This window comes from Bison bison, unplaced genomic scaffold (genome assembly GCF_000754665.1).
Source record: "Bison bison bison isolate TAMUID 2011002044 unplaced genomic scaffold, Bison_UMD1.0 scf7180017864166, whole genome shotgun sequence".
Lineage (NCBI taxonomy): Eukaryota > Metazoa > Chordata > Mammalia > Artiodactyla > Bovidae > Bison > Bison bison.
Window position 1 is genome coordinate 727,338 of NW_011494738.1, and position 23,941 is coordinate 751,278.

General features: G+C 35.0%; 1 protein-coding gene and 1 long non-coding RNA gene across 5 annotated transcripts in view; one reads left to right on the forward strand and one right to left on the reverse strand.

Annotated features, from left to right (window-relative positions):
* The window catches only part of LOC104989855, a 166,186-nt gene that overhangs the window by 125,641 nt on the left and 16,604 nt on the right, over positions 1–23,941 (reverse strand). The window contains exon 3 of one of the 3 annotated variants that reach the window (XR_825427.1): positions 6,441–6,882. The exons of 1 other annotated variant lie outside the window; for it this stretch is intronic. This is a non-coding gene — a long non-coding RNA (uncharacterized LOC104989855). Of the gene's footprint in view, positions 1–6,440; positions 6,883–21,896; positions 22,700–23,941 lie in introns of those variants that run through there. One more of the 3 variants, XR_825428.1, reaches the window with a different exon arrangement.
* PNPT1 (polyribonucleotide nucleotidyltransferase 1) overlaps positions 1–23,941 on the forward strand; it is a 40,087-nt gene that overhangs the window by 9,622 nt on the left and 6,524 nt on the right. For both annotated transcript variants that reach the window (XM_010841652.1, XM_010841653.1), the window contains 13 exons: positions 3,390–3,576; positions 4,734–4,785; positions 5,086–5,143; positions 7,751–7,847; positions 8,341–8,443; positions 12,675–12,745; positions 14,688–14,724; positions 16,657–16,723; positions 16,816–16,905; positions 18,073–18,126; positions 22,993–23,099; positions 23,564–23,635; positions 23,721–23,784. In XM_010841652.1, the coding sequence (XP_010839954.1) occupies positions 3,390–3,576; positions 4,734–4,785; positions 5,086–5,143; positions 7,751–7,847; positions 8,341–8,443; positions 12,675–12,745; positions 14,688–14,724; positions 16,657–16,723; positions 16,816–16,905; positions 18,073–18,126; positions 22,993–23,099; positions 23,564–23,635; positions 23,721–23,784 (1,059 nt within the window). The remainder of the gene's footprint in view (positions 1–3,389; positions 3,577–4,733; positions 4,786–5,085; positions 5,144–7,750; positions 7,848–8,340; positions 8,444–12,674; positions 12,746–14,687; positions 14,725–16,656; positions 16,724–16,815; positions 16,906–18,072; positions 18,127–22,992; positions 23,100–23,563; positions 23,636–23,720; positions 23,785–23,941) is intronic.

Below are 23,941 nucleotides of genomic sequence, written 5' to 3' on the forward strand. Positions count from 1 at the left end.
TAGAATTATAGAATGTTATATAACTAATTGAAATACAAAAATCTTTATTAAGATAATTTTAGTAATTATTTTTAGACTGATAAGCTATTCTAAAATCTGAAGTTTTAAATACGGTAGTAAATTAATTGTTTTATTAGTTTAAATATGTTAATTTAGCTAATGCAGTCATTCTAAGCCTGTTGTCCTCTGAGAAAGAGGTATCATATTTCCTCATAGGAAACTAGTGATAAAAATATGCACTGGACCATGGGTCACCTTTACTCCTTCCAACTAAAATGCCATAATCAACATGAACGAAAATCAGAGGCTGGTTCTGTTGAAGGGGAATAGCCTTTAACAGAATGACTTGGGTTTGAAACCCAGCATCTGCCATAGTTAACCATGCAACCTTGGACAAATAAGGTCTCTTAGTTTATCCTGCTACCTGATATTTGTTGTCTGGAACTTTTTGACACAGAATCTTCTGATTTAGGAACATTTTCATGAAATGTAAACTTATTAAGCTTTTAGTGCCTTTTTTGTTCAGTTAACATGTGAAATACCTCATTTCCAGCTGCTTCTTTTGGAATGTTCATAATGACTTAGAACTAGATGATAGACAAAATACATGAAAGAGGAATTGTGTGTTATCTACATGTTAGTTAGGAATTGTGTGGTTAAACTAAATAACAAGGCTTAAACAAGATGGGAACTTATTTTTTCTCAAGTAACAAAAATTCAGAGATAATGAGTCCAGGACAGTTACAGCAGCTCCCCTAATGTCTTAGGAATTATAGCTTTGTACTCTGCTATGCTTAGGGTGTTGCCCACATCTTCATGGCTATGTACTGGCTACCAGTCTTCATGGCTATGTTGTGGCTACCAGTGGTGGTGTAGTCGCTGTCATGTACAGCTCTTGGAACCCCATGGACTGCAGCCTGCCAGGCTTCTCTGACCATGGGATTCCAGAACTCTAGCTAACAGAACTCTGGCCAACTTATCTTACTTACAGGCAGGAGGGGAAAAAAGAGGCAGGGGCAAGGGACCAGGAGGAATAGTAAAAAGATGTGTGCCCACTAAGTCACCCTCCCTTTTAAAGGTGAAGGTGGGGAACTATCAAAATATAGAGAAGATTCTAAAGGTTTGGGGAGGCTGTGAATAATGAATGACCCCTACATTATATTTGAGCATCTCAAAAAGGGCCCTGAGTAGAGTGTTGGTTTGCTATTTGAAGTTCAGTTGGTCTATATCTGAAATTTTTCTGCTGAAAGTTAGTAACTTTCAGCAAAATTAGTAAAAAAAAGAAATTTAATAATTTATCAATTAGTAAATTGATTTGGCTACTTTATAGGGCCATTATGAAGATTAGAGTCAAGGTTTGTAGAGTACCCAACATAGTAACTAGAACCTAGTAAGCAAATGGTTAATATTACTGTTAAGATGCAAAATAAACCATCTTCTAAATGGTCATATATGTTTATCTGCCTTTGTGTCTGAACCACTCCAATTTTAAAGAGATACTAGAGGAATGAACTAAGGCTCTTTACTGTATCTGCAGCATGCCACAGAAACCCAATAGGCAGCCTTCCAGCTGTTGTTCTGACCTGTTCCTATGCTCTTTTTAAAATTAATTTACTGAGGTACAGTTTACATACATTAAATGCATGTTTTTAAATCTCCAATTCTGTGAAAGGGAGAGGAGATGTCATGGGAACACAGATAAGAGAAAGGTTATAACCATCTCCATATCATGGTATCAGAGGAAGCTTCTTTGTGCCTCAAGTGAACAACTGAAACCTAACCTCCCTTCATCCTCCTCCATGTGTATTTGTTTAATATTTCTCTACATTTAGAACCACAACAGGGAAGTGTTACAATTTTTGCTTCAACCATCAAACAGTTTAGAAAATTGCAGACAAGTATTCCAGTGTGTTGTATTTACCCATATTTCTGCTTAATATGTTCTTAATATGGTTTCTTCCTTTATTGTTTTCTTACTGTTTAGAGACCTTCCTTTAGCCGTTTCAGGGTGACACATTTTCTTCTTTCTCCCACATTTAAGAGTTTTGATTTCTCCTTCACTCTTAAATATTTTCACTGGGAATAGGATTCTGGGTTGACAGTTCTCTTTCAGCACCTGAAAGATATTATGCCTCTTCCTTCTGGCCTCCATGGTTTCTGATGATAAATCTGCTGTTGTCTGAATTGCTTTCCCATATGGGTATGGTGTCATTTTTCTCTAGCTGGTTTCAAGATTTTTTTTCCTTTGTCTTTGGTTATCAGAAGTTTAATTATGATATGTCTTTCCTTGGGTTATCCTTTGTAGGGTTTATTCAGCTTCTTGAATATGCAGGTTTATGTTTCCACCAAATTGGGGAAATTTCCAGCTATTTTTCCCCCAGTACTTTTCAGCCCTGCCATCTTTCTCCTCTTTCCAAGACAGCAGTGACACAAATGTTAGATCTTCCCTTATAGTTTCACAGATCTGCTTTAGCTGACTGATGTAATTCCAACATGTAAAGCATATAAGATTTTTTTTTCCATTCTTGATTATGCTTAGAAGCCTTAGAAGTGACTTTTTAGAAGTGATTCATTATGACTTTTTAGCCATAATAAATCTTAATGACAACATGATGTGGTTAAACACACTAGTTTGATGGTAGCTATGCATTATATGATCTTAGACTTTGGACAAGTTGAGAGATGCCAGAAATGGCACACATATTCAGCCTTATAGAAACCAAAGCTAAAATGCTAGAAGCCTTACTTTGGAGCTTGCCTGCTTTCCATAGGAGTTATACTTTACAAAACTAAAAACAACCATTTTATGGTAGTAGCTTGGGTCCTCTAGTTGGCTGACTTGAAACAATATCACTGCAAAGATTTCCTGACCCAGGCAAGAATTAGAAAATGTGACAAGGACCAAATTAAGTGGGAGGTCACATCAAATAATTGTTAAATAAGAAATGTTATGGACACCTACTGTGCTGATATTTTAAATTTTCAATTTAAATACATTTTAAAAATAGATGCGTTGTATATGTTAAAGGATGGAATTTTACGGTATTTGAATTATATCTTATAGAGCTGTTACAAAAAATTGCGTGCACATTTCATTTTCTGTTTCATTTTTTAAATGAGAAATTCCTCGGTAAATTTATGAAGAACATATACTTAACTTCAAATATCAAGGTTTCTTTATTCATTTACTACTGTTTATATTTTGGAATTGTGTTAATTCTGAGGAAAGAAATCAAAAAGGTAGAAAATTGATCTGTAGTATTTGTCATGTCATGGTCTTTGAAAATGGTAAATTTGACATTTGAAAATTCAAATTTGAAACATTTGGAAATTGGTAAAAGGTTCAGTGGCAGTCTTGTTTTCTTTTCTTTTCTTTTTTTTCTTTTTAGTCATGTTGGAAGCCTCTGCAGAGAATATTTTACAGCAAGACTTTTGCCATGCTATCAAAGTGGGAGTAAAACATACACAACAAATAATTCAGGGCATCCAGCAGTTGGTAAAAGAAAATGGTGTTACCAAGAGGACACCTCAGAAGTTATTTGTCCCTTCGCCAGAGATTGTCAAACACGCTCATAAGTAAGATCATCTGTATAAAAGAAAATATGAAAGTATCACCAAATTTAATTTCCTCTCAGAAATAACTTCTCATGGAAGCAGTGTCCACACATTACTTCCTAAATACCAGCTTTCTATTTTAAGAGTCATTGCCATAAATAACAGCCTAATGCTTTTAGAAGGATAAACCTACATCTCTCTTCAAGAACCTAAGTTTAAATCTCAAAGGAAAGGGGAGAGTGAGTGTACTTGTCAAAATTAAGATAATTCTCCTCTCTCTCTGTCAAGGAAGAAGAGTGTAAAGAATAAGATATTTGAATATCTAAGGAAACTTGAGGTTGTCAAAAAGAAATATAGCCACCACTATATGCCCAGTCTTATAATAGTGCCTGTACATAAAGTACTCAATAAATTATGAATGAATGACCAGAGAATTATTTCACTTGAAATAAACTGAAAAAGTTAATATTTCCCTTAGTATGAGTCTCACAGCCATTACTTAGAGATTAGAGTTTTAACACTACCCAATCAAAGGGTTACCTGCAATAACAGCCAAAATGCATAGAAAAAAGCAGCTGGTTCCATGAGAGTAAGTGAAGAGAGAAAAATCCAAGATGAAATTAATTGAACACTTAAGGGAAGGTATGTGTGAGTGATGCCCATAATATGTTAGGAGAAAGAAATTTGTGTTCTCCTTCCCTTGTGGCTCAGCTAGTAAAGAATCTGCCTGCAATGTGGGAGACCTGGGTTTGAACCCTGGGCTGGGAAGATCCCCTGGAGAAGGGAACAGCTACCCACTCCAGTATTCTGGCCTGGAGAATTCCATGGACTGAATAGTCCATGGGGTTGCAAAGAGTCGGACACAACTGAGTGATTTCACTTTCACTTTTTACTTTCATGCATCGGAGAGGGAAATGGCAACCCACTCCAGTGTTCTTGCCTGGAGAGTCCCAGGGATGGGGGAGCCTGGTGGGCTGCCGTCTGTGGGGTCGCACAGAGTCAGACACGACTGAAGCGACTTAGCAGCAGCAGCAGCAGTGTTACAGAGCAATAAATACATATTTTTAATTATGAAATGTTAAGTATTTTAGCCTGTTAAATATTTCAGTCTTGTTCATAATAAACACTGCCTAATGTTTCTACATATTATGCTGACCTTTACTTTTTGCTTAAAATAGACTCGCCATGGAAAAACTCTACACAGTTTTTACAGATTATGAACATGATAAAGTAGGTATACCTGAATTTTGTTTATATAATTGTTCTGGGAATTCTTTTTTGTCATAGCTCACACAATTTTGTTTATGAATATTTGTCATATTTTTATGAAAAGGGGAGTGTGAATACATTTAAATGAATTAAACAGGTAATATTTCTTATAAATCAGTAACCAGTTGCAGTCATTTAAAGACTATTACCATTAGGGAAATCTGATTACTATTAAAATGTGTTAATTGTATAGTAATTTAAAAAATAGAAATGTTAAATATAAAAGCCATATATAACAACTGAACTTCAACTTTCTTTTAGATTTCCAGAGATGAAGCTATTAACAAGATTAGATTAGATACAGAGGAACAACTAAAAGGTAAATTTTATTTTTCTTTTAGTATAAAAAAATAAAGGAAATAATAGATTTTAAAATTTCAGTTGTTAAGAGATCAGTTAGTCTTATTACTCCTTAGTTTTATCTTTAGTAAACTTGTGATAATGATACATCCCGAAGTTACTGTTAAACTGACTTCTATGAATGGGTAAGAACTGCACCTGACCCAAAGTGAGCACCAATAAATGCTGCTTTGAGGTGTTCCTAATCTTTTCTAGATCAAACTCTTATACTCCAAAATGGGTATCCTTGTATCCTGTCCTATGAAAACCTAAAATACACTCTTTAAAATTCTTGAGTTTAATTTATAAAGTTGCAATTCTAATATGGTTTGTGAGGACTGAATGAAGAAACCATTTACATCTGTGCCTGGCACATAGCAGGTGTTCAGTAAATGTTAACTGATGTTATTAACATGTGGAATTATAAAATTTAGATTTTAGAGAATCTTTCTCTCTAAAAATTATTAAAAGGATTTTATTGCTTAATAGCAGTCACACAAACTGATGTGTACCACGCATGACATATAGTTCTTGTTAATTTTTCTGCTAATAGACAAATATACTCTCACTTCATATCTCAAGACAAAAATTTTGCTGCTAAAATCAATATTAAGGCCATTATGTATTTCTATAATTATCTATATCCATTATCTATATGTGTAATTGCCATTGAAAAAGTTTGGTCTTTTCTCACTATATTTCATCCTATTAGGGATTAGAAGTAAGTCAGATAGAGAAGGAGAAATAACATATGACATCCCTTAAATGTGGAATCTGAAAAGAAATGATACAAATGAACTTACTTGTAAAACAGAAAGACACTCACAGACTTAGTGAATGAACTTATGGTTGCCAGTGGGGAAGGAAGGAGGGAAGGGATAGTTAGGGAGTTTGGTTTGGAACATGTACACACTGCTATATTTAAAATGGATAACCAACAAGGACCTACTGAATAGCACATTGAATTCAGCTCAATGTTATGTGGCAGCATGGATGAGAGGGGAGTTCGGGGGAGAATGGATACATGTATATGCATGGCTGAGTCCCTTCACTGTTCACCTGAAACTATCACAACATTGTTAACCGGCTGTATCCCAATACAAAATAAAAAGTTGGGGGGTGGGGGGAATGCAAAAAAAAAAGTTGTAGAATACCTGCTGCCTTATTTAAAAAGAAAGTGATTTTAATAATACATAGTCCTGGGGCTTCCCAGGTGGCGCTGTTGGTAAAGAACCTGCCTCCCAAAATAGGAGATATAAGAGATGTGGGTTCAATTCCTGGGTCAGGAAGATCCCTTGGAGGAGGGCATGGCAACCCACTCCAGTAAAAAAAGAAAAGTAGTAGTAATAACACAGAGTCAAATACCTTCTTGACTCTCTGGGTTCATAGGATAATACTTTAAATGTTTTGTTACTAATTATTTTTCTAAGTGCAACCTAGTTAAAGTATAAAAATTACTCCTGTCTAACAAAAAGACACATATACCTCTCTGTGGCCATTTCTTATGTTCTGCCCACTTTCAAGTTATATTTAATAAACTAAATGCTTAAGAGAACAGTTCTTAGAACTTGGCATGAATCAACTGTTAAGATAATAAGATAAAGTAGCTTAACATTTAAAAGCATAAGCCTAGACAGACATCTTTATTCTGGTCACAGCTGTCAGTTACTACCTGGGTGATCTCAGGCAACTTGCTTCTCTTCAGGCCTGTTTTTTCTTCTGTAAAACAGAGATAACAGTAATAACATTTATCTCCCAGATTCCTATAAAGATTAAAGGTATTTAAATAAAAACATGTAAAATACCTGGGTTATGAAAGAACTTGATAACTGTTAGCTAAAAACTAGTCAGCAGGGGGCTTTCCTCACTGATAAAAGAATCTGCCTGCCAATGCAGGACACATTGGTTCAGTCCCTGATCGGGGAATATCCACGTACTGTGAAGAAACTAGGCCCATGTACCACAACTGTTGAGCCTGTGCTCTAGAGCTCAGGAGCCACAACTGCTGAAGCAGTCCCGCCCTAGAGCCCATGCTTCACAACAAGAGAAACCAGCACAATGAGAAGCCTGCGCACCTCAACTAAAGTGTAGCTCCTGCTCGCCACAACTGGAGAAAAGCTCATGCAGCAACAAAGACCAAGCACAGCCAAAAATAAAGAAAAGAAAATCTATTAAAAAAAAAAAAACAAAAAACTAGTCAGTAGGGATTTTTAATGTATAAAGAAAATTATTCCTCTATTTGTGGACTGAAATAAAAGTTCCTAAAGCAAAACAGTGAAGGAGACTACTCTTAAAAACATCAGTTAAATCTTCTCATAAAATGGTTGGCTGGATATGTCAGATAACAATGAAATAGTTGATTTTAAAGCGCTATTGTTCTGGTAGAAAGAAAACTAGGTTCCCATTAATGGTACAGTTAAGGTATAATAGTTGTCTCTTCTACTTAAAACCTTTTGCTTAGAGGACTAATGTTCAGTCAGCTCCTTTGGCTCAATTCCATAGTTAACTGATTTGACACTGAGTTTAAAGAGAAATTTTATCTTCCAAAAAGAGAAAATCTTTGTTTTGGTTTGTCTTTCTTCTATAGAAAAATTTCCAGAGGTTGATTCCTGTGAAATAATAGAATCCTTCAATATTGCTACAAAGGATGTTTTTAGAAGTATTATTTTGAATGAGTACAAAAGGTAAACATATCCTTTTTTTTTTTTTTTAACATATCCTTTTTTGATGGAATTGAAGCATGTACTGTCTGCAAGTTTCCTTGAAAGTGACAACTAGCTGAAAGCTAGAAACTATGATTTTTTTTCCTTCAAATAACAGGAAATAATTATATAATATTCATTTTATAAATGGATACCTGTTGACAAGTGTGTGGATTCTGTTATGTTTTGACTGTCTCTCTCTAGGCTTCATGTGTAGAGCATTGCTTCAAAGCCATGACTGCATGTCAGAATTACCTGCAGAGCTTTTTAACAAGTATATGGGTCACAGCCCCTGAGATTCTAATTCAGTGGGACTTAGGATGGGGCCCAGGTATCTGTATTATTTTTTAAAGTTCTGAAGGTGATTATGATATGCAGTTCAAGTAGAGAACTTTATGGTAGTGATCAAGAGATAATATGTGATTTTTCTGACTTTCAACACTGCTGTAAATAATTATTTCCTTTATTACTCTAGGTGTGACGGTCGAGATTTGACTTCACTTAGGAATATAAATTGTGAGGTAGATATGTTTAAAATTCTTCACGGATCATCATTATTTCAGAGGGGACAGACACAGGTAATATATGTAAAAAGCTACAATTATTTGTTAATACGAGATTGTTTAGATAGTCCTAATAGAAGTACATTTATGTAGGTTTTTAGCATATGGAATATATTATCTATTCAGAAGAAGATCTGATTTTTTAAAAATATGTTTAAAGATAATGAACATAGCAGTTGCCCCCAAGAATTTCCTCATTGCTGTCTGATCTCTTCTTCCTGCTCCCCTCCTTTTCCTTAGGCAACTTTCATCACTGTGAATTAGCTGCATTTTCTAGAATTACCTGGTAGTTTTATTACATTTTTCTTTTAATCTTAGGTATACAAAATTAAGTCACTCATCTCTCTCTTCAGTCACTAAGTCAGTCACTCATCTCTTTCTTTTTCTCTTTAGTCATAAGTCATGTCCAACTCTTGTGACCCCATGGACCGTAGCCTGCCAGGCTCCTCTGTCCATGGGATTCTCCAGGGAAGAATACTGGAGCGGGTTGCCATTTCCTTCCCCAGGAGATGTTCCCGACCCAGGGATTGAACCCAGGTCTCCTGCACTGCAGGCAGATTCTTTACCAACTGAGCTCTGAGGGAAGCCCAACTTTTTTTTTGGCTGTACCACATGGCATGTAGGATCTTAATTCCCCAACCAGGGATTAAGCCCCTGTCCCCTTCATTGGCAGTGTGGAGTCTTAACCACTGGACCACCAGCAAAGTCCCAAGTCACTCATACTCCTCAGTTTATGACATTGTCACTGTTGGTCTATTTGAGGCTCTCACTTGTTTTCTCCATTTAGCCTGAACGTCAGTCCTATTCTTTTCCTTTACATAAGCACCTGTTCTCTTATATTTAACATATATTTGTATGCACTGTTTCATGTATGGTAAAAAGCTTTATTTTAATTATGTAAATCACTCATTTTGCCCACCTAATGGGTACAAAGTGGTATGTCATTGCTTTCATTTGTATTTCCTGATGAAGAATGAATATCTCTTTATATGATAGCCAGTTAACATGATAACAGTATAAACCATACCCTGTGGGGTGCATACCTCCAGGGCACTCCTATAGATAGTGTCCCTAGAGTTCAACAAAGTGGTAGCCTTAGTTTAGGTTTGCTCTTTCATGAATTATCTGCTTATATCCTTTGACCAATTTTTTTTTCTTTTTTTAAAATATAGTTTACTGTCTTTTTCATGCTATTTTTTAGTGAATTCTTATGTGTTTTAAATATGAATCCTTTTCAGTGACCATAATTTGTATGATTTGTATACATACAAATTATAAGCCTTCTAGCTTTGTTTGTGGTAGTCTACTAGAGGCATACCTCGGATATACTGCAAGTTCAGTTTCAAACCAGCACGATAAATATCACAGCAAAGCAAATCACACAAATTTTTTGGTTTCCCAGTACGTATAAAACTTACATTTTAAACTATCTGTAGTCCGTAGTACATGATAGCATATGTCTTCAGTAACTGTACAAACCTTAATTTAAAAATACTGTTAAAAAACACTAACCATCATCTGAGCCTTCAGCAAGTCATAATCTTTTTGCTGGTGGAGGTTTTAAAAATTTCAAGAATTAACTACAATGTGACACGAAGACAAGAAGGGAGTAAATGCTGTTGGAAAAATGGTGCTGATATGCCTGCTTGACCCGGGTTTGCCACAAACCCGGGTCAAGCAACCTTCAGCTTGCTTTAAAAAAAATCGTTATTGGCAAATAATTAAAAAGTTAAACACAATACAGTGAAGTACAGTAAAATGAGGCATGCCTATATTTGTCTACAGTGAGCCTAAAATCTTTGAGATCTTCTTTAAGAAATCCTTACTCCAAAGGCACAGAATTATGCACCTACTATTAACTTTCTACTTTTAGCTATATCTGTCTTGGAGTTTATTCCTATACATGGTGTGAGGCAAAACCCTCCAGAGTGAGTCAGTTTTGCAACAGTGTTTACTACAAATTCATTTTTTCCCATTAATTTGTAGTCACCTTATCATATTGAAAATGTACATTTTTGAACTATATACTCTGTTCCATTGTTTGTGAGTTCCCTGGGCCAGTGTCAAATTCCTTTAATTATTATAGTTGGGGGATATATTTTAATACCTGAGAGACAAAACCTCCCTTTTTATTCTTCCTTCCCTCCCCCCCAAAATTGTCTTAGCTATTCTGGTACCTTTGTTCCTTCATTTAAATCAGTGATTTAGATTGGCTTTGCACTGACTTTATGGAATGAGTAAAAAATGATATTTTCACAATTTCAATCAGTCTTTCAATAAATATAACCTGTCTTCTTTGATTTGTGTTTTCTTTTATGCCTTTTAGTAAAAGTTTATTATTTTTATTTTTTTGGCCATGCTGAGTCACTTGTGGGATCTTAGTTCCCCAACTAGGGATTGAACCTGGGCCCTCACTATGAGAGTGTGTTGTCCTATCCACTGGACCACCAGGGAATTCCCCAAAATTAAATAGCTCCATTAAGATATTTTGTATACTTTTGTTAATCATTCTGACAATCTCTGCCTTTTAACTGGAGTGTTTTATTCATTAAGGTTCAGTTTAATTATTAATTGAATTTAGTCTGTCATTTGATTATTTGTTTTTTGTCTAGCCCCTCTCTCTTTTTTTTTTTTCTATTCCTTCTGCCTTCTTTTTGGATTAATTGAATATTTTTTAAGATCTCCATTTTAATTTGTGTATTTGCTTTTTAGCTATACTTCTATATTATTTTATATGGTTACTATTGGAGAATATGGTATACATCCTTAACGTTTCATAGTCTTTTTACAGTTAATTTTTCCCACTTCACACAAAGTGAGTAAAGTGCAACCGTTTAGGTATATTTGCCCCTCATTCTATCCTTTATGCTGTATTTACTTCTTGAGTTATATGTTTTACAACTCTACAAGGCAACATTATGACCTTTATTTTACACAATAAGAAAAAAAGATAGACTTTTATATTGACCCACATATTTGACATTTCTGATGGTTTTTATTTCTTCCTGAAGATCCAAGTTTCCATTTGTTGTTATTTTCCTTCAATCTGACAAGACTTACTTTAGTTTTGTCCTTTGGATCTTATGATAACAAATTACTATTTTTCATTTATCTGAAAATGTCTATCTTTTACAAAGTATCTTTTTGCCAGAATATAGATCCTGGGTTGATATCTTTTAGCACTCAAAGAAATGGCCTGTTCCTTTTTGTTTTCCTTTTTCTATGAGAAGTCAGGACTCATTCATTTATCGTTGTCCCTGTAATTTATTGTTTTATCCAGGTGCTTTCAAGGTTTTCCTTGTCTTTGGTTTTCAGCAGCATGACTATGACAAGTGTGGTTTTCTTGTATTTATCCTACTAAGAGTTTCCTAAGCTTTAAACCTGTAAATTTGTATCTTTCATCATACTTGAGAAATTACAGCTGTAATTTCTTCAAATATTTTTTCTGTCTCATTCTCACTTTTCTCTCATTCTGGGATTGCCCGTATATATGTTTAGGCCTTTTGATATTGTCCCATAGGTCCTGGAGGCTGTGTTCTTTCTTCCCTGCTTTTTGTTCTATAGGTTGGGCAGTTTCTTCTAATCCTTGTTCATATTCACTGACTCTTGCATTATATTTGCATTATATTATTTTTCAGTTCTAGAATTTCTGTTGGTTCTTTTTTATGTCCTTGAATATAATTATAGTAGCTGTTGAAAATCTTTTGTCTTTTAATCCAACATCTGAATCCACTCAGGATGTCTCTATTCTTGTCTTTTCTTTTAAATGGGCCCCTATCTTCTGTTTTCTTGTAGGTTGTATCGTGAATGTTGTGAATGATACAGTGTAGGGTCTCTGGATTATATTATGTCCCTCCAGTCTTCTTAGATTGACTTTTTTAAATTTTTTCCAGTTTTAAGCAGGAAGTTTTTTATTGGCTGAACTTTTTTTGAGGATTCCTTTATGGGCAGGTTTATAAGTACTCCTCTTCTTGTCCTCCTCCCCCAGCACTCCTAATACCTTTCATATGTAGTCTATGTGATATTAGACATCTGGATTATTGAAATTTACATATAAATGTATATGTAAATTATATAATTTCTAATGTTTACTGTACCTTGAATAAATGTTTATTGTACCTTGGCAAGCTTTGAATAGAATGTACTTATTTCTTTAAAAGCTAAATGAGTTTTTCACATGTTTTTCATTTTCATCTTTGTTGTTAGTAAATTAAAGCCTGAAGAATTTTATTTTTTTCTTTTTTAGGTGCTTTGTACTGTTACATTTGATTCATTAGAATCCAATTTTAAGTCAGACCGAATTATAACAGCTATAAAGTAAGTTATGTTTCCTGGTTATGATGTTACAATATATAATTCATGTAGCATATTATCATTATTTATTAAAGCCTGTATCTCTATACTTAATTTTTCTGTTTACCTAGTAGTGATTGCAAGGGTTTTTCTGTGCTATATTTGTCTCCTGACTTACTTATTCAAACAAAGCATTTAATTCTCTAACATGGGTACATTTAGTTTATTCTCTTATCTCTAGAATCATTACTCTGGATAGATTTTTCCAGATTATTTCCATTAATAATAAGAATCCCAGTTCCCAAAAAGAATCCGGAAGTTGTTAAATGAAAAAAACTTATCTATTTCTAAGTACATTTGAACTTGTGCTTTAAAAAATACTTGATTCTCCTGCTCTGTTCCAAAAAAGTCAGCAGTAAAATCATGTTGATCAATTTTATATGATCAGAATCTATATTACAGTCCACACCAACATTTCTGCAGCAGAGTTCTGAACTCACAGCCACAGATTTTCCTCAGTGCCTAACAGGGTTGCTTCCCTTTCCTTTATTAAGGGTCTCAAATGACCAAAGGACCACCTCCCATTTCCTGCTTCCCAGCTGATAAAGATAATCCCCAGTACCTTCAAGATTGTTGTTACTTAGTCACCATGTTGTGTCCAACTCTTCGGTGACCCTGTGAACTGTAGCCCACTAGGCTCCTTTGTCCATGGGATTTCCCAGGCAAGAATATTGGAGTAGGTTGCTATTTCCTTCTCCAGGGGATTTTCTTGACCCAGGGATCAAACCCAAATGTCTTCACGTCTCCTGCCTTGGCAGGAAGATTTTTTTACCACTGAGCCACCAGGGATGCCCATCTTCAAGACAGCATCACTAATAATTTTTCATGTACCTAAGAAAAATAACAATGTAGCTGCATGTATAAGACTTGAATGTTCATCATAATCATGATTCTTTGTGGCAGGGAGCTCTTAAACTTCTGTATTTTAAATTCCCACCTAGGCCAAAACTTGGTTGCCCTGTTCTTCTTCATGCTGACTCCTTTCTTCTAGGAGGCAACACAGCTTCATAAGTGTGTGTACTGGCTTTGGCCACGGTACCTCTCTGCGTTCTAGTCCCAGGTCTATAACCTCTGTAAGTGAGGTGGTACATATCACACATCTATGCTGGTCTTTTGTCTTCTCACCTTATAAAGTGCAGGTATTTGGCTAATGATCCCTAGGCTCCTCTCTAGCCCCCTACATCAATGATTGCTTTAGTCTTCTGGAGATGTCTTGTTTTCAAGTTTCTTTACAAAAAGCTGTAATTTATGGTTGTACAGATCCAGCCCTGGCTCAAGACCTTCTAAATCCTCTGTACAAAGAGGTGCCTTTTGTAATTCCACTCAAAGGGAACACTGTTTGTGCCAAGAACCTGTGTTCCTCAGTTAAAAAAAATTTGGTTTCCTGCTTCCAGGAATTTTTTCTTCTCATCTTTATTCTCCCCAATGTTGTACATTCAATAACAGTTCTCTTTTCGATCTTTTCAAACCCTGAAAAAAATCTTTGCCTGTCAGATCCTCTGATTGTTCTCAGTTATATCATTTCAGTTATTGATTTTCATTTCACGTTTGACTTAGAAGATCATAACTGAGATTTAAATGATGTGTTTGTAACATTTAGGATTCTCACTAGTTATTAATGCTTTAAAATGTGTCTATTGTCTTAGTATTTAAGTCTAGATATCTAAGTCTTTATTTGAAGCAAAATTGTTTTCTTAAATCTGTGTAGAATTCCTTCAAAAGCCCCAACCCTGGTCAGGGGACACAACTGACTCTGACATTCATCCTTCTAATTCTTCTGGTACTCAGTTTCAGACCAATTTTCCTTAAAAACCAGTTTTTTAAATTCCCTTACATCTTTTTTCATTGTTTATTGAATAAATTTATATCTGCATGGTATCTTTAATATTATGCTTTTTGTTTGTAGTGGAATAAAAGATAAAAATTTCATGCTGCACTATGAGGTAAGGTGAATTTTTCCCAGTATTTTATTTTGAAAGATTTTTACAGTAGATAACCTGTATATCCACCACCTAGGTTCCTGCCATTAACATTTTACTATGCCAGTTTTATCATATATCTGTTAAGGTTTGGGCACTTATTTTAATGCTTGCAGAGGGATTTAGAGAGTAGAGAGACAAGTAATACCTTTCCAACCAACAACATCCTGTTCTGAGTCAATACATAAAGGCTAAAGTATAGTAGACAATATTGTATTAGTCAAAGAGTTGTAACTGTTCACATCTATGTCCAACAAGTGGGGCTTTTCAAATACTTCAACTGGCAAATCACCATCTCCCTTTAGTTCACGTAAATGTTCATATTTTTACTTACTTGATTAGCAGCAAAAGAACTTAGGTATTTAATGTTAAATTATTTTATGTATGATATCAGTACATGTAATTGAGTTTTTGATTAGCTTTCCTAAGGGACCAGACGTGACACAGCCATATAGCACTCTTAATTTTAGTATTTGAAGCACACAGCTTGGGAGACTAGTGTAACAGCAGCAGGCCTTTTGAGTGGCTGCTATTGGCTGCCCAGAATCCCAGCACCTCAATTTTGTTGAATCTGCTATAGCTAATAGAGAATATTTCATGTAGAAAATATATGCTAGAGAATATCTAAACCTGCAGATTCTCACAGGTTTTAAATCCCTAATATCCTGTTCGGGATATATACAGATGCTAGAGAAGCCAGAGAGGAATTATAATTGATAAGGCAAATCTTAGGTCAAGAACTGAAAAGCACATTGCAGTCTTTAAAAAACATCTTTATAAAGACTTTAAAAAGGGCACCTGCAAAAAATACAGCTCTAGCTGATAATTGGGAAAAGAGGTGAGGACAGAGGCAGGAGAAAGATACGGGCTGTATTGCTATTTTATTTGATTTTTTTTTTAAATCTTTTTATCATAAAATACAGATACTAAAAACCATATAAAACAAAGGATGACTTAATGAGTTTTCATAAGACAGACATCCTTGTAACTACCACCAAAGTCATGGAATGTGTCCAGTCAGTCCTTCCATGTTTTTCATCCCAGTCTTAAAAACCTTCTTTCCCTAAAAGTAACTACTCTTCTAAGTTTTATATTAATAGTAATCACTTCCTTGGGTTTCTGTCACACATCCCTAGATACAACAGTGTAGTCTTGTCCATTTTTTTTTTTAATTTGATATTCTTTAAGTCTCTTTTTATCTACAGGTCTCTCCTCCATCATATTCTTTTCTTTACAGTCTTTCTGTTGAACTCCCAGAGCCATCTAACCTGTAGTACTCCCTACAGCCTGGGTGCTAATTGCACTCATGGTACAGTTCAGTGGTCTATCTCCTGCAAATTGACCACTAGATCTAGAGACTTTATCAGATTCATGTTCCATCTCTCTTTGTAAAAAATATTTAGTTAAAGTAAGTAGAATTCCAGATTTTTACAGGAAATTTAAGTTTAAACAACTACATCTAGTTTACATTCTTTTAAGACAGTATATCAATCAAATAAAATAGTTTGCAATTCTTGGCTAAAGTAATACCCTTATTGGAAAAGATCTGTTTCCTTGATGTGCATTTTTTTTTAATGTATATTTCTTATATTATAAAAATATAGTATTTTGTTATTGTTAACAATTTAAATATTATAGAAGTTTGAGTTGTAAATCCTCATAACCATCTATTTCCTACCCCAAGTCATATAAACACTAAAAATAGCTACTTTTAGCAGTTTGGTATATGTCTTAGGGGTCCAGACATTTTCTGTGTGTATGAATGTACTTTTTTCCTTTTTTTTTTTTTTAAACAAATAAGGGATTCTATTTATATTTGTAACTTATTTATATATATGGGATATCTTTCCATGTCAATTGTATATGTACGTGCTTTTTTTGTTTGTTTGGTTTAAGTTTCCTCCCTATGCAACTAATGAAATTGGCAAAGTCACTGGTATAAATAGAAGAGAACTTGGGCATGGTAAGTACAAATCTCTGTATGTACATGATTTTATTAAAGAGACTTAGCATTTTTTTTTTGTTTTTTGCTCATTATTTTCTGTTCTGATTTAGGTGCTCTTGCTGAGAGAGCTCTGTATCCTGTTATTCCTAAAGATTTTCCATTCACCATAAGAGTCACATCAGAAGTACTAGAGTCAAATGGTATGGTTTTGAAACGTTTTTCCTATTGAAAAAGAATGGACTCCCTGTTATAGTTTTAGCTTTTCATAAGTAATGTTTCATTACATTTATTACTGTAGTACCCAAAGCCACTGCAAGAGAAAAATGTGTTTAATCATATACTTGTCTGAATCTCTGTTCTTACCTAATGTTTTGAAAACAATATAAAAAAATGTTTATCTTTGTGTCTCTCTTACAGTAGATCAAGTTTTGGTTGTTTCCTTATTTTTATAAACAAACCATAGAGCAAGGCCAGCTTGGAAAGAGGAAGGGGGGTAAAATATAGTGAACCATTAAGCAGGGGACACTTATGTATCATAAATAAAAGAAGATATCAGAGAGAAAGGCTGGGTTTAAAAAGTCAAATTTATTTTTTTATTTTTTCAAGAGAAATTATCTTTTTTTTTTTTTTTTGCCATGCCATGCAGCTTGTGGGATTTTAGTTCTTTTAGATCTCCAGCCAGGGATTTAACCTAGGCCTTGGCAGTGAGAGCACAGAGTCCTAACCACTGAACTGCCAGGAAATTCCCAAAAGTCAAATTTAAATTGAAACTCATTCCACAGGTCAAGGGAAGGTAACATAATCATTAAAGGCAGAAAGGGCTCAGGATTCTCAAACATGTAGCCTATCTAGATCAGACGGTTATAGATATTTTGTAAAAAATACCAAAGTTCAGAATTTAAACTAGGACTTTGAGTTCTTTACTGGGTGTGATTAAGCTATAGCTTATGGCCCAGCGAGAGAGCTAGAGCCCTTTATTTTTAACTGCCTCCTAGTTAAGCAACAAAAGAGGCATGCTGGTTTTTCTGGTAGTTTCTTAGAAGCAGAATCTCTAGTACTGCTGTCCAATAGAACTTTCTGTGGTGACAGAAATTCTCTTTCTCTGTGCTGTGCTAAATTCAGCTAAGGGACTGAATTTGTTTCAGATAATTTAAATTTAGCCACACGTTGCTAATGGCTGTCACATTGTCTGTGCAGCTCTGTACTCTGTGGTTTAGGAGAGCTTGCCTTGGAAGTGCTTTTAAAAAGAAGGAAAGAATACTGAATATTTAAATTATAAATGAGTAATTGTAAGGAAATAACAGTAGCAATTTTCTACATTTAACAAAAATCAGTATTAGAGCAAGTATTTTCCTTTGTTTTTATAGGGTCATCTTCTATGGCATCTGCATGTGGTGGAAGTTTAGCATTAATGGATGCAGGTAAAAGAATTATGTCTCAAAACTACCAAAGCTTATTTATATAATATAGACTTAATCAGTAATAAAATATAGGATTTTTTTAAATTGTATTTTAGCAAGACTTGAAGAAGTCAGATTACAGATTACCAAACCAGGCCAGAAGGATGATAATTAAAAAGCACAGTTTCAACTACAGGTATCTGCTGAAATTCTTATTCTTGGCTAAAAGTAATAAATTGAAATTATTTATTTGGTGACCCCTTGGGCTTTTGAGAGCTCTGCAATTGATACCATTCACTAAGGAAGATTGGCTTAGCAAACAGAAGTATTAGGACCCATAAAGGAAAATAATTTATGTAATCTTTCAGTCATTTGAAGCAAACCCTGGAAAGAAAGCCACTCATAGACGAGTACACAGAACTTTAGGAAGGAAGACTGCAAGTGGTTCAGTATAATCTCTGGATCTGAAACACCAAAAAGGAAAGAAGCAGCATGTTAAGAGACTCTGAAAACAGTATCTGCCAATTACCAGTGATGCTATTTAAGAAGAAAGAGAAGAGGAACCTAAAGACAAAGAGGCCACACACAGTTCCCTATAAGTTCTCACATTTACAGTACAGAAAAGGAGAAAGAAAGGATGATACAATGAAGAATGAAATGAAAGAATGGTCTAAGTGTATAATGTGTGTTCAATCAACTCAGTCATGTCTGACTCTGCAACCCCATGAATCGTATGTAGCCCATAGGCTCCTCTGTCCATGGAATTTTCCCAGCAAGAATACCGGAGTGGGTTGCCATTTCCTTCTCCAGGGGATCTTCCCGACCCAGGGATTGAACCCACATCTCCTGCATTAGCAGGCGGATTCTTTACCACAGAGCCACCATGATACCATTATCTAAAAACCTTAAAACAGGGCAAAGCAAAAAAAGCTAAAGGCAATTAAAGGCACTTTTCTAGTTCTGTTCAGTGGAAGGAAAACATAACCTGATATTTAAGGTAGCTGGTTAAAATACCATTTCTATTTTCACCTTCATATATTAATTCAAAAATCTTTATTGTATGCTAACTCTGTACCAAGCACTGATCTAAACTCTTGGGACTTGGTGGTGAACAAAACAAAGGCTCTGTCTCATGCAGCTTGCATTTATCACTCTTACAATCTCATATTGGAAAACACAGAACAAATCCTGAAAAAGGTGAACTGAAAGATAAAAGATTACAAGAGAGTCTTTATCTGCTCTAAATGAATTCAGATCTTCAGGTCTAGACAAAAATTCATCCTAAGTAATGAGAATTTCAGGATAAGATAACTGAACCAGTTTGGCAGTGTTGGAGAAATCATGGAGGTTAGTATACCAAAAAAACAAAGAATTCTTACTTTTGAAAGATATATGTATTTCCTGTAAAGTGTAATAACCCAGTGAACTTGACAGTGACCCTAGTGTATAAGTATTTTAACAAGGAGGTAGAAGAGAGTCACTCCAAGTAAGCCATGCCACAGAGCAGAGGGAGGATGGGGCTTGTACAGTGTATCTAGAGCTCAGCTTAGCAGTTTGTGACCTTGGCAGAAAAGGCTGCAGAAATTGATAATGGATGATAAGTATACCTTGTGTAACTAGTTGAAGGGTGAGCAGCCAGGACTAGATAATCTGATCATAGGTAGGACAGAGTTCTGAATTGGAGCTTGAAGATGGTCCATCCTAAACCTTGTCCTTAAAAACTGACTAAAAATGTTATTGAATTTACTAAGAATACTAGTCTGCCAATAAAAAGATACTAATAAAAAGTAGTATGTGAATAATGTGTTAAATGACAGTTTTGATCTCTTAAAAAAAAAGTTAACATTAAAAAATAAGGAGCCAAATAGAAAAAGAAGTTAATAAGAATGAATGTCAGATTCTATGGGAAGAGCCAACAAATGGTATTCAATTCAAATAACATGAGTGCTTGCAATGTCTTACATCAGACGCTATCTATGCTACAGGGATACACAGTTTTTTAAAAGTTTACAGGAACAAAAACAAAAACTAACACATCAAAGAGATAATACAAATATGTACAATACGGATGAAGAACTAAGTTGAACATAATTGGCTTCATAGAGACAGCTACATTTCATGTGAATTTAAAGGTTGAATGGTTGTTGAGCAGGCATATTACAATGCCCATATTTCATGTGAAAGGAGCATGTGCAAAGTTATGAAACAGTATAGTGTGTTTCTGAAATATATTTGAAAGGTGTGATGATGTAATACACTGGGACTGTATTTCAAAGATCATTATTATAGTAAGGAGTTTGAAATTTTCCCAACTCAGTATTCCATGAAAGAGAGTACCACAAGATGTTGATTGTTATATACTATGAAAAAAAATATGTTTACACGGGATTAAACAAGTTTGTTTAATATGGTTTAAATAAACCTAAATAGGTTAATGTGAATATTGAATCTCTAGGAACAGGATATTTCCCAAACTTTTTGACCACAGAACTTACATAAAAAATTCCTGAAAGCAAGTAATGGGGAACTTGAAGGATTTTATAGAGAAAAGTAGCATGATGTGAATCTGCTCTTCTTTTGGGGGTAGTTATTCCTAGCTTACATGACAGACGTAGGTGATGACGTGGGAGAGAATAGGAGCTGGGGTAGCGGGTAGGGGAGCTAAAAATCTGAAAACTGGACAGGGAAACTCTTGCCAGGGGGAAAAATAGTGTGGACTTGGACTAAAAAAGTAGCAAGGGATATTTCAGTATTTGGAGGAAAGGACGAATTTTCTACAAAAAAATTATTTAGAGGATTAACCTCTAATCAGATTTTTGTGACTTGATTAAGGTGAAGGAAATGAGGAAAGAAGTGTTGATTCTAATATGTCATAGCTTTCAATCAAGACAGGGAATGCAGGAGAAAAGGGTTTTATCGAGGGTGATTAAATTTTGAAATTTAAAATTTTATATTTACATATTTAAGATGCATTAGGGACATTTGGACCCACTCCAGTGTTCTTGCCTGGAGAATCCCAGGGACAGGGGAGCCTGGTGGGCTGCCATCTATGGGGTCGCACAGGGTCAGACACAACTGAAGCAACTTAGCAGCAGCAGCAGCAGGGACATTTGGTGACGGACAGGGAAGCCTGGCGTGCTGCAGTTCATGGGTCGCAGAGTCGGACACGACTGAGCGACTGAACTGAACTGAACTGAACTGAGGGACATTTAGCTGGAGATATCCAGCAGGCAGATGGGTTGTACAGATCTAGGTTTAGCAGAGAGAACTAGGTAGGAGGGGTAGATTTTTAAGTCATCAACATTATAGGTGATAGTTAAAACTGGACGTAAAGAATATGAAATGAGATCTCTACCACATTCCTTTATGCCAAATAAGTTTCAAGTGATCAAAACTTTAAACTTCCTTTTAAAAAATTAAACAAGATTTTATGAAACTCCTGGACAGAAAAAAATAAAGCCTTTCTACGGAATTCCCTGGAGAAGGCAATGGCAACCCACTCTTGATGGGGTCACAAAGAGTTGGACATGACTGAGCGACTTCACTTTCACTTTTCACTTTCATGCATTGGAGAAGGAAATGGCAACCCACTCCAGTGTTCTTGCCTGGAAAATCCCAGGGACGGGGGAGCCTGGTGGGCTGCCATCTATGGGGTCGCACAGGGTCAGACACGACTGAAGCAACTTAGCAGCAGCAGCAGGGAATTCCCTGGCCATCCAGGGATTAGCACTCAGTGCTTTCACTACTGTGGCCTGGGTTCAGCCCCTGGTTGGGGAACTAAGATCCCACAAGCCATGCAGTACAGCCAAAAAAATTTTTAAAAAAGAAAACCTTTCTAAGCAAAATCCAGGAACTATGATTATATACAAAATCATATACAGGAAAAAACACAAGAAAATCAACAGACTAGAAAATAATATTTTATCATGTATTTCATATTTATATTTTATTTACTGTAACAGTCTACATATTTAACAAAGGTCGATCCATATTAAAAACTCTTATAAATCAATAACAAAAGACTAACAACAATGTAAGAAAAAGGCTGAAGGCCATGAAGAGCCAGTTCACAGAAAAATATGGTTTAAAAACATTTTTTAAAAGTTCAACTTCACTAATAAAAACAGAAATCAAGTTAAAAAGAGTAAGTTACCATCTTTATCATTCAGATGGCAAAGGTCAAAAGATTTAACAAAAATTAACAAGAATGTAGAATAGCAGGGAGCATCATATACTGCTGGTAAAAGTATAAAATACTACACACTGTGGAAGACAGTTGACTCACATTTAGATTCCCTGGGTATAATTTTTGGGAGGATACACAAAATCTAATGGTGCTGTCATGGGGAAGTGGACTGAAGGACTCAGGCTAAAAAGATTTATCAAGTACATGATTATTTTTCAAAAAGAAGGCTCCAAAAGCAAAACACAAAGAAATGGATTACTTTCAAAGTTAAATTTGCCACTATTAGAGAAGTTTTTGTTGAGAACAAAGAATTATGTTAAAGGACTTTTATTATATATTTAAGAAGAAATGAGGCAGGCAGATGATTTATTAAGGCTTCCATCGCGGCTCAGCTGGTAAAGGATCTGCCTGCAATGTGGGACACCTGGGTTCAGTCCCTGGGTTGGGAAGATCCCCTAGAGAAAGGAAAGGCTACCCACTTCAGTATTCTGGCCTGGAGAATTCCACAAACTGTATAGTCCATGGGGTCGCAGAGAGTCGGACATGACTGAGCGACTTTCACTTTGACTTCCTCTAACTTAGTTTTGATAACTGTCAATATAGAACACCATCCCCTTATATTAAAATGTCAACAGAACAATGAATAACCTATGTTCGGCAGATACATGCACATTGTACACAAATTCTTTTCTCAATTACAGGAGTTCCAATTTCATCTGCTGTGGCAGGTGTGGCAATAGGATTGGTCACCAAAAACAGTCCTGACAAAGGTGAAATAGAAGACTATCGTTTGCTGACAGATATTCTGGCAAGTATATTCACATTTTCAAATGTTTAACGGTGAAGATTATACACACTTTGTAAACAAAGTGCTTAGAAGAATGCTAGTGCTGGAAAAATAGAAGTCCATCTTCTTAACTTTCTCCTGCATATCTGCCTTGGATTTTATAGGATATGAGTTAAAAACAAATATTACAGTATGAGTATTCATATTGGCTCACTTTAGGATGATTATAAATTAGTCCTTATGCATTTATGGGACATTATCTAAAAATAAACTGATTTTCTAATGAAATATATGTAACTTAAAACTCCATATTTTTTTGTATTTAATACATGAGTTTTTTATTTTATTAATATGTGAAATATATATGTTCTAAAGGACATAGTTCACTTAGAAGCTATTTTTAAAAATTCCTCTACAGTGACTATGGGTGAGTTTCACTTTTGTTTAAAACTATTATTATATCATAATTTTTTTAATTGTTTAAGGGGATTGAAGATTACCATGGTGACATGGATTTCAAAATAGCTGGAACTTCTAAAGGAATAACTGCATTGCAGGTATTTTAGAACCTATTTTATTTTTAAATAGTTTAATTATATCAGAAATCAATATTTATATAATTTTTTGGCTCTTCCATATTAGGCTGACATCAAATTACCTGGAATACCAATAAAAATTGTAATGGAGGCCATTCAGCAAGCCTCAGGTACGCCAAGCCAGTATGCCTGATTCTTCTTTCATCACTGTCTGTGTGTTAAATGTGAATTATAATGCCCATTAGGCTTATTATTTAAAATAGGCTTATTCTAAAATACTGCTTTAAAAAATGAAATTTAATGTGATAACCTAAATCAAGAAGTATT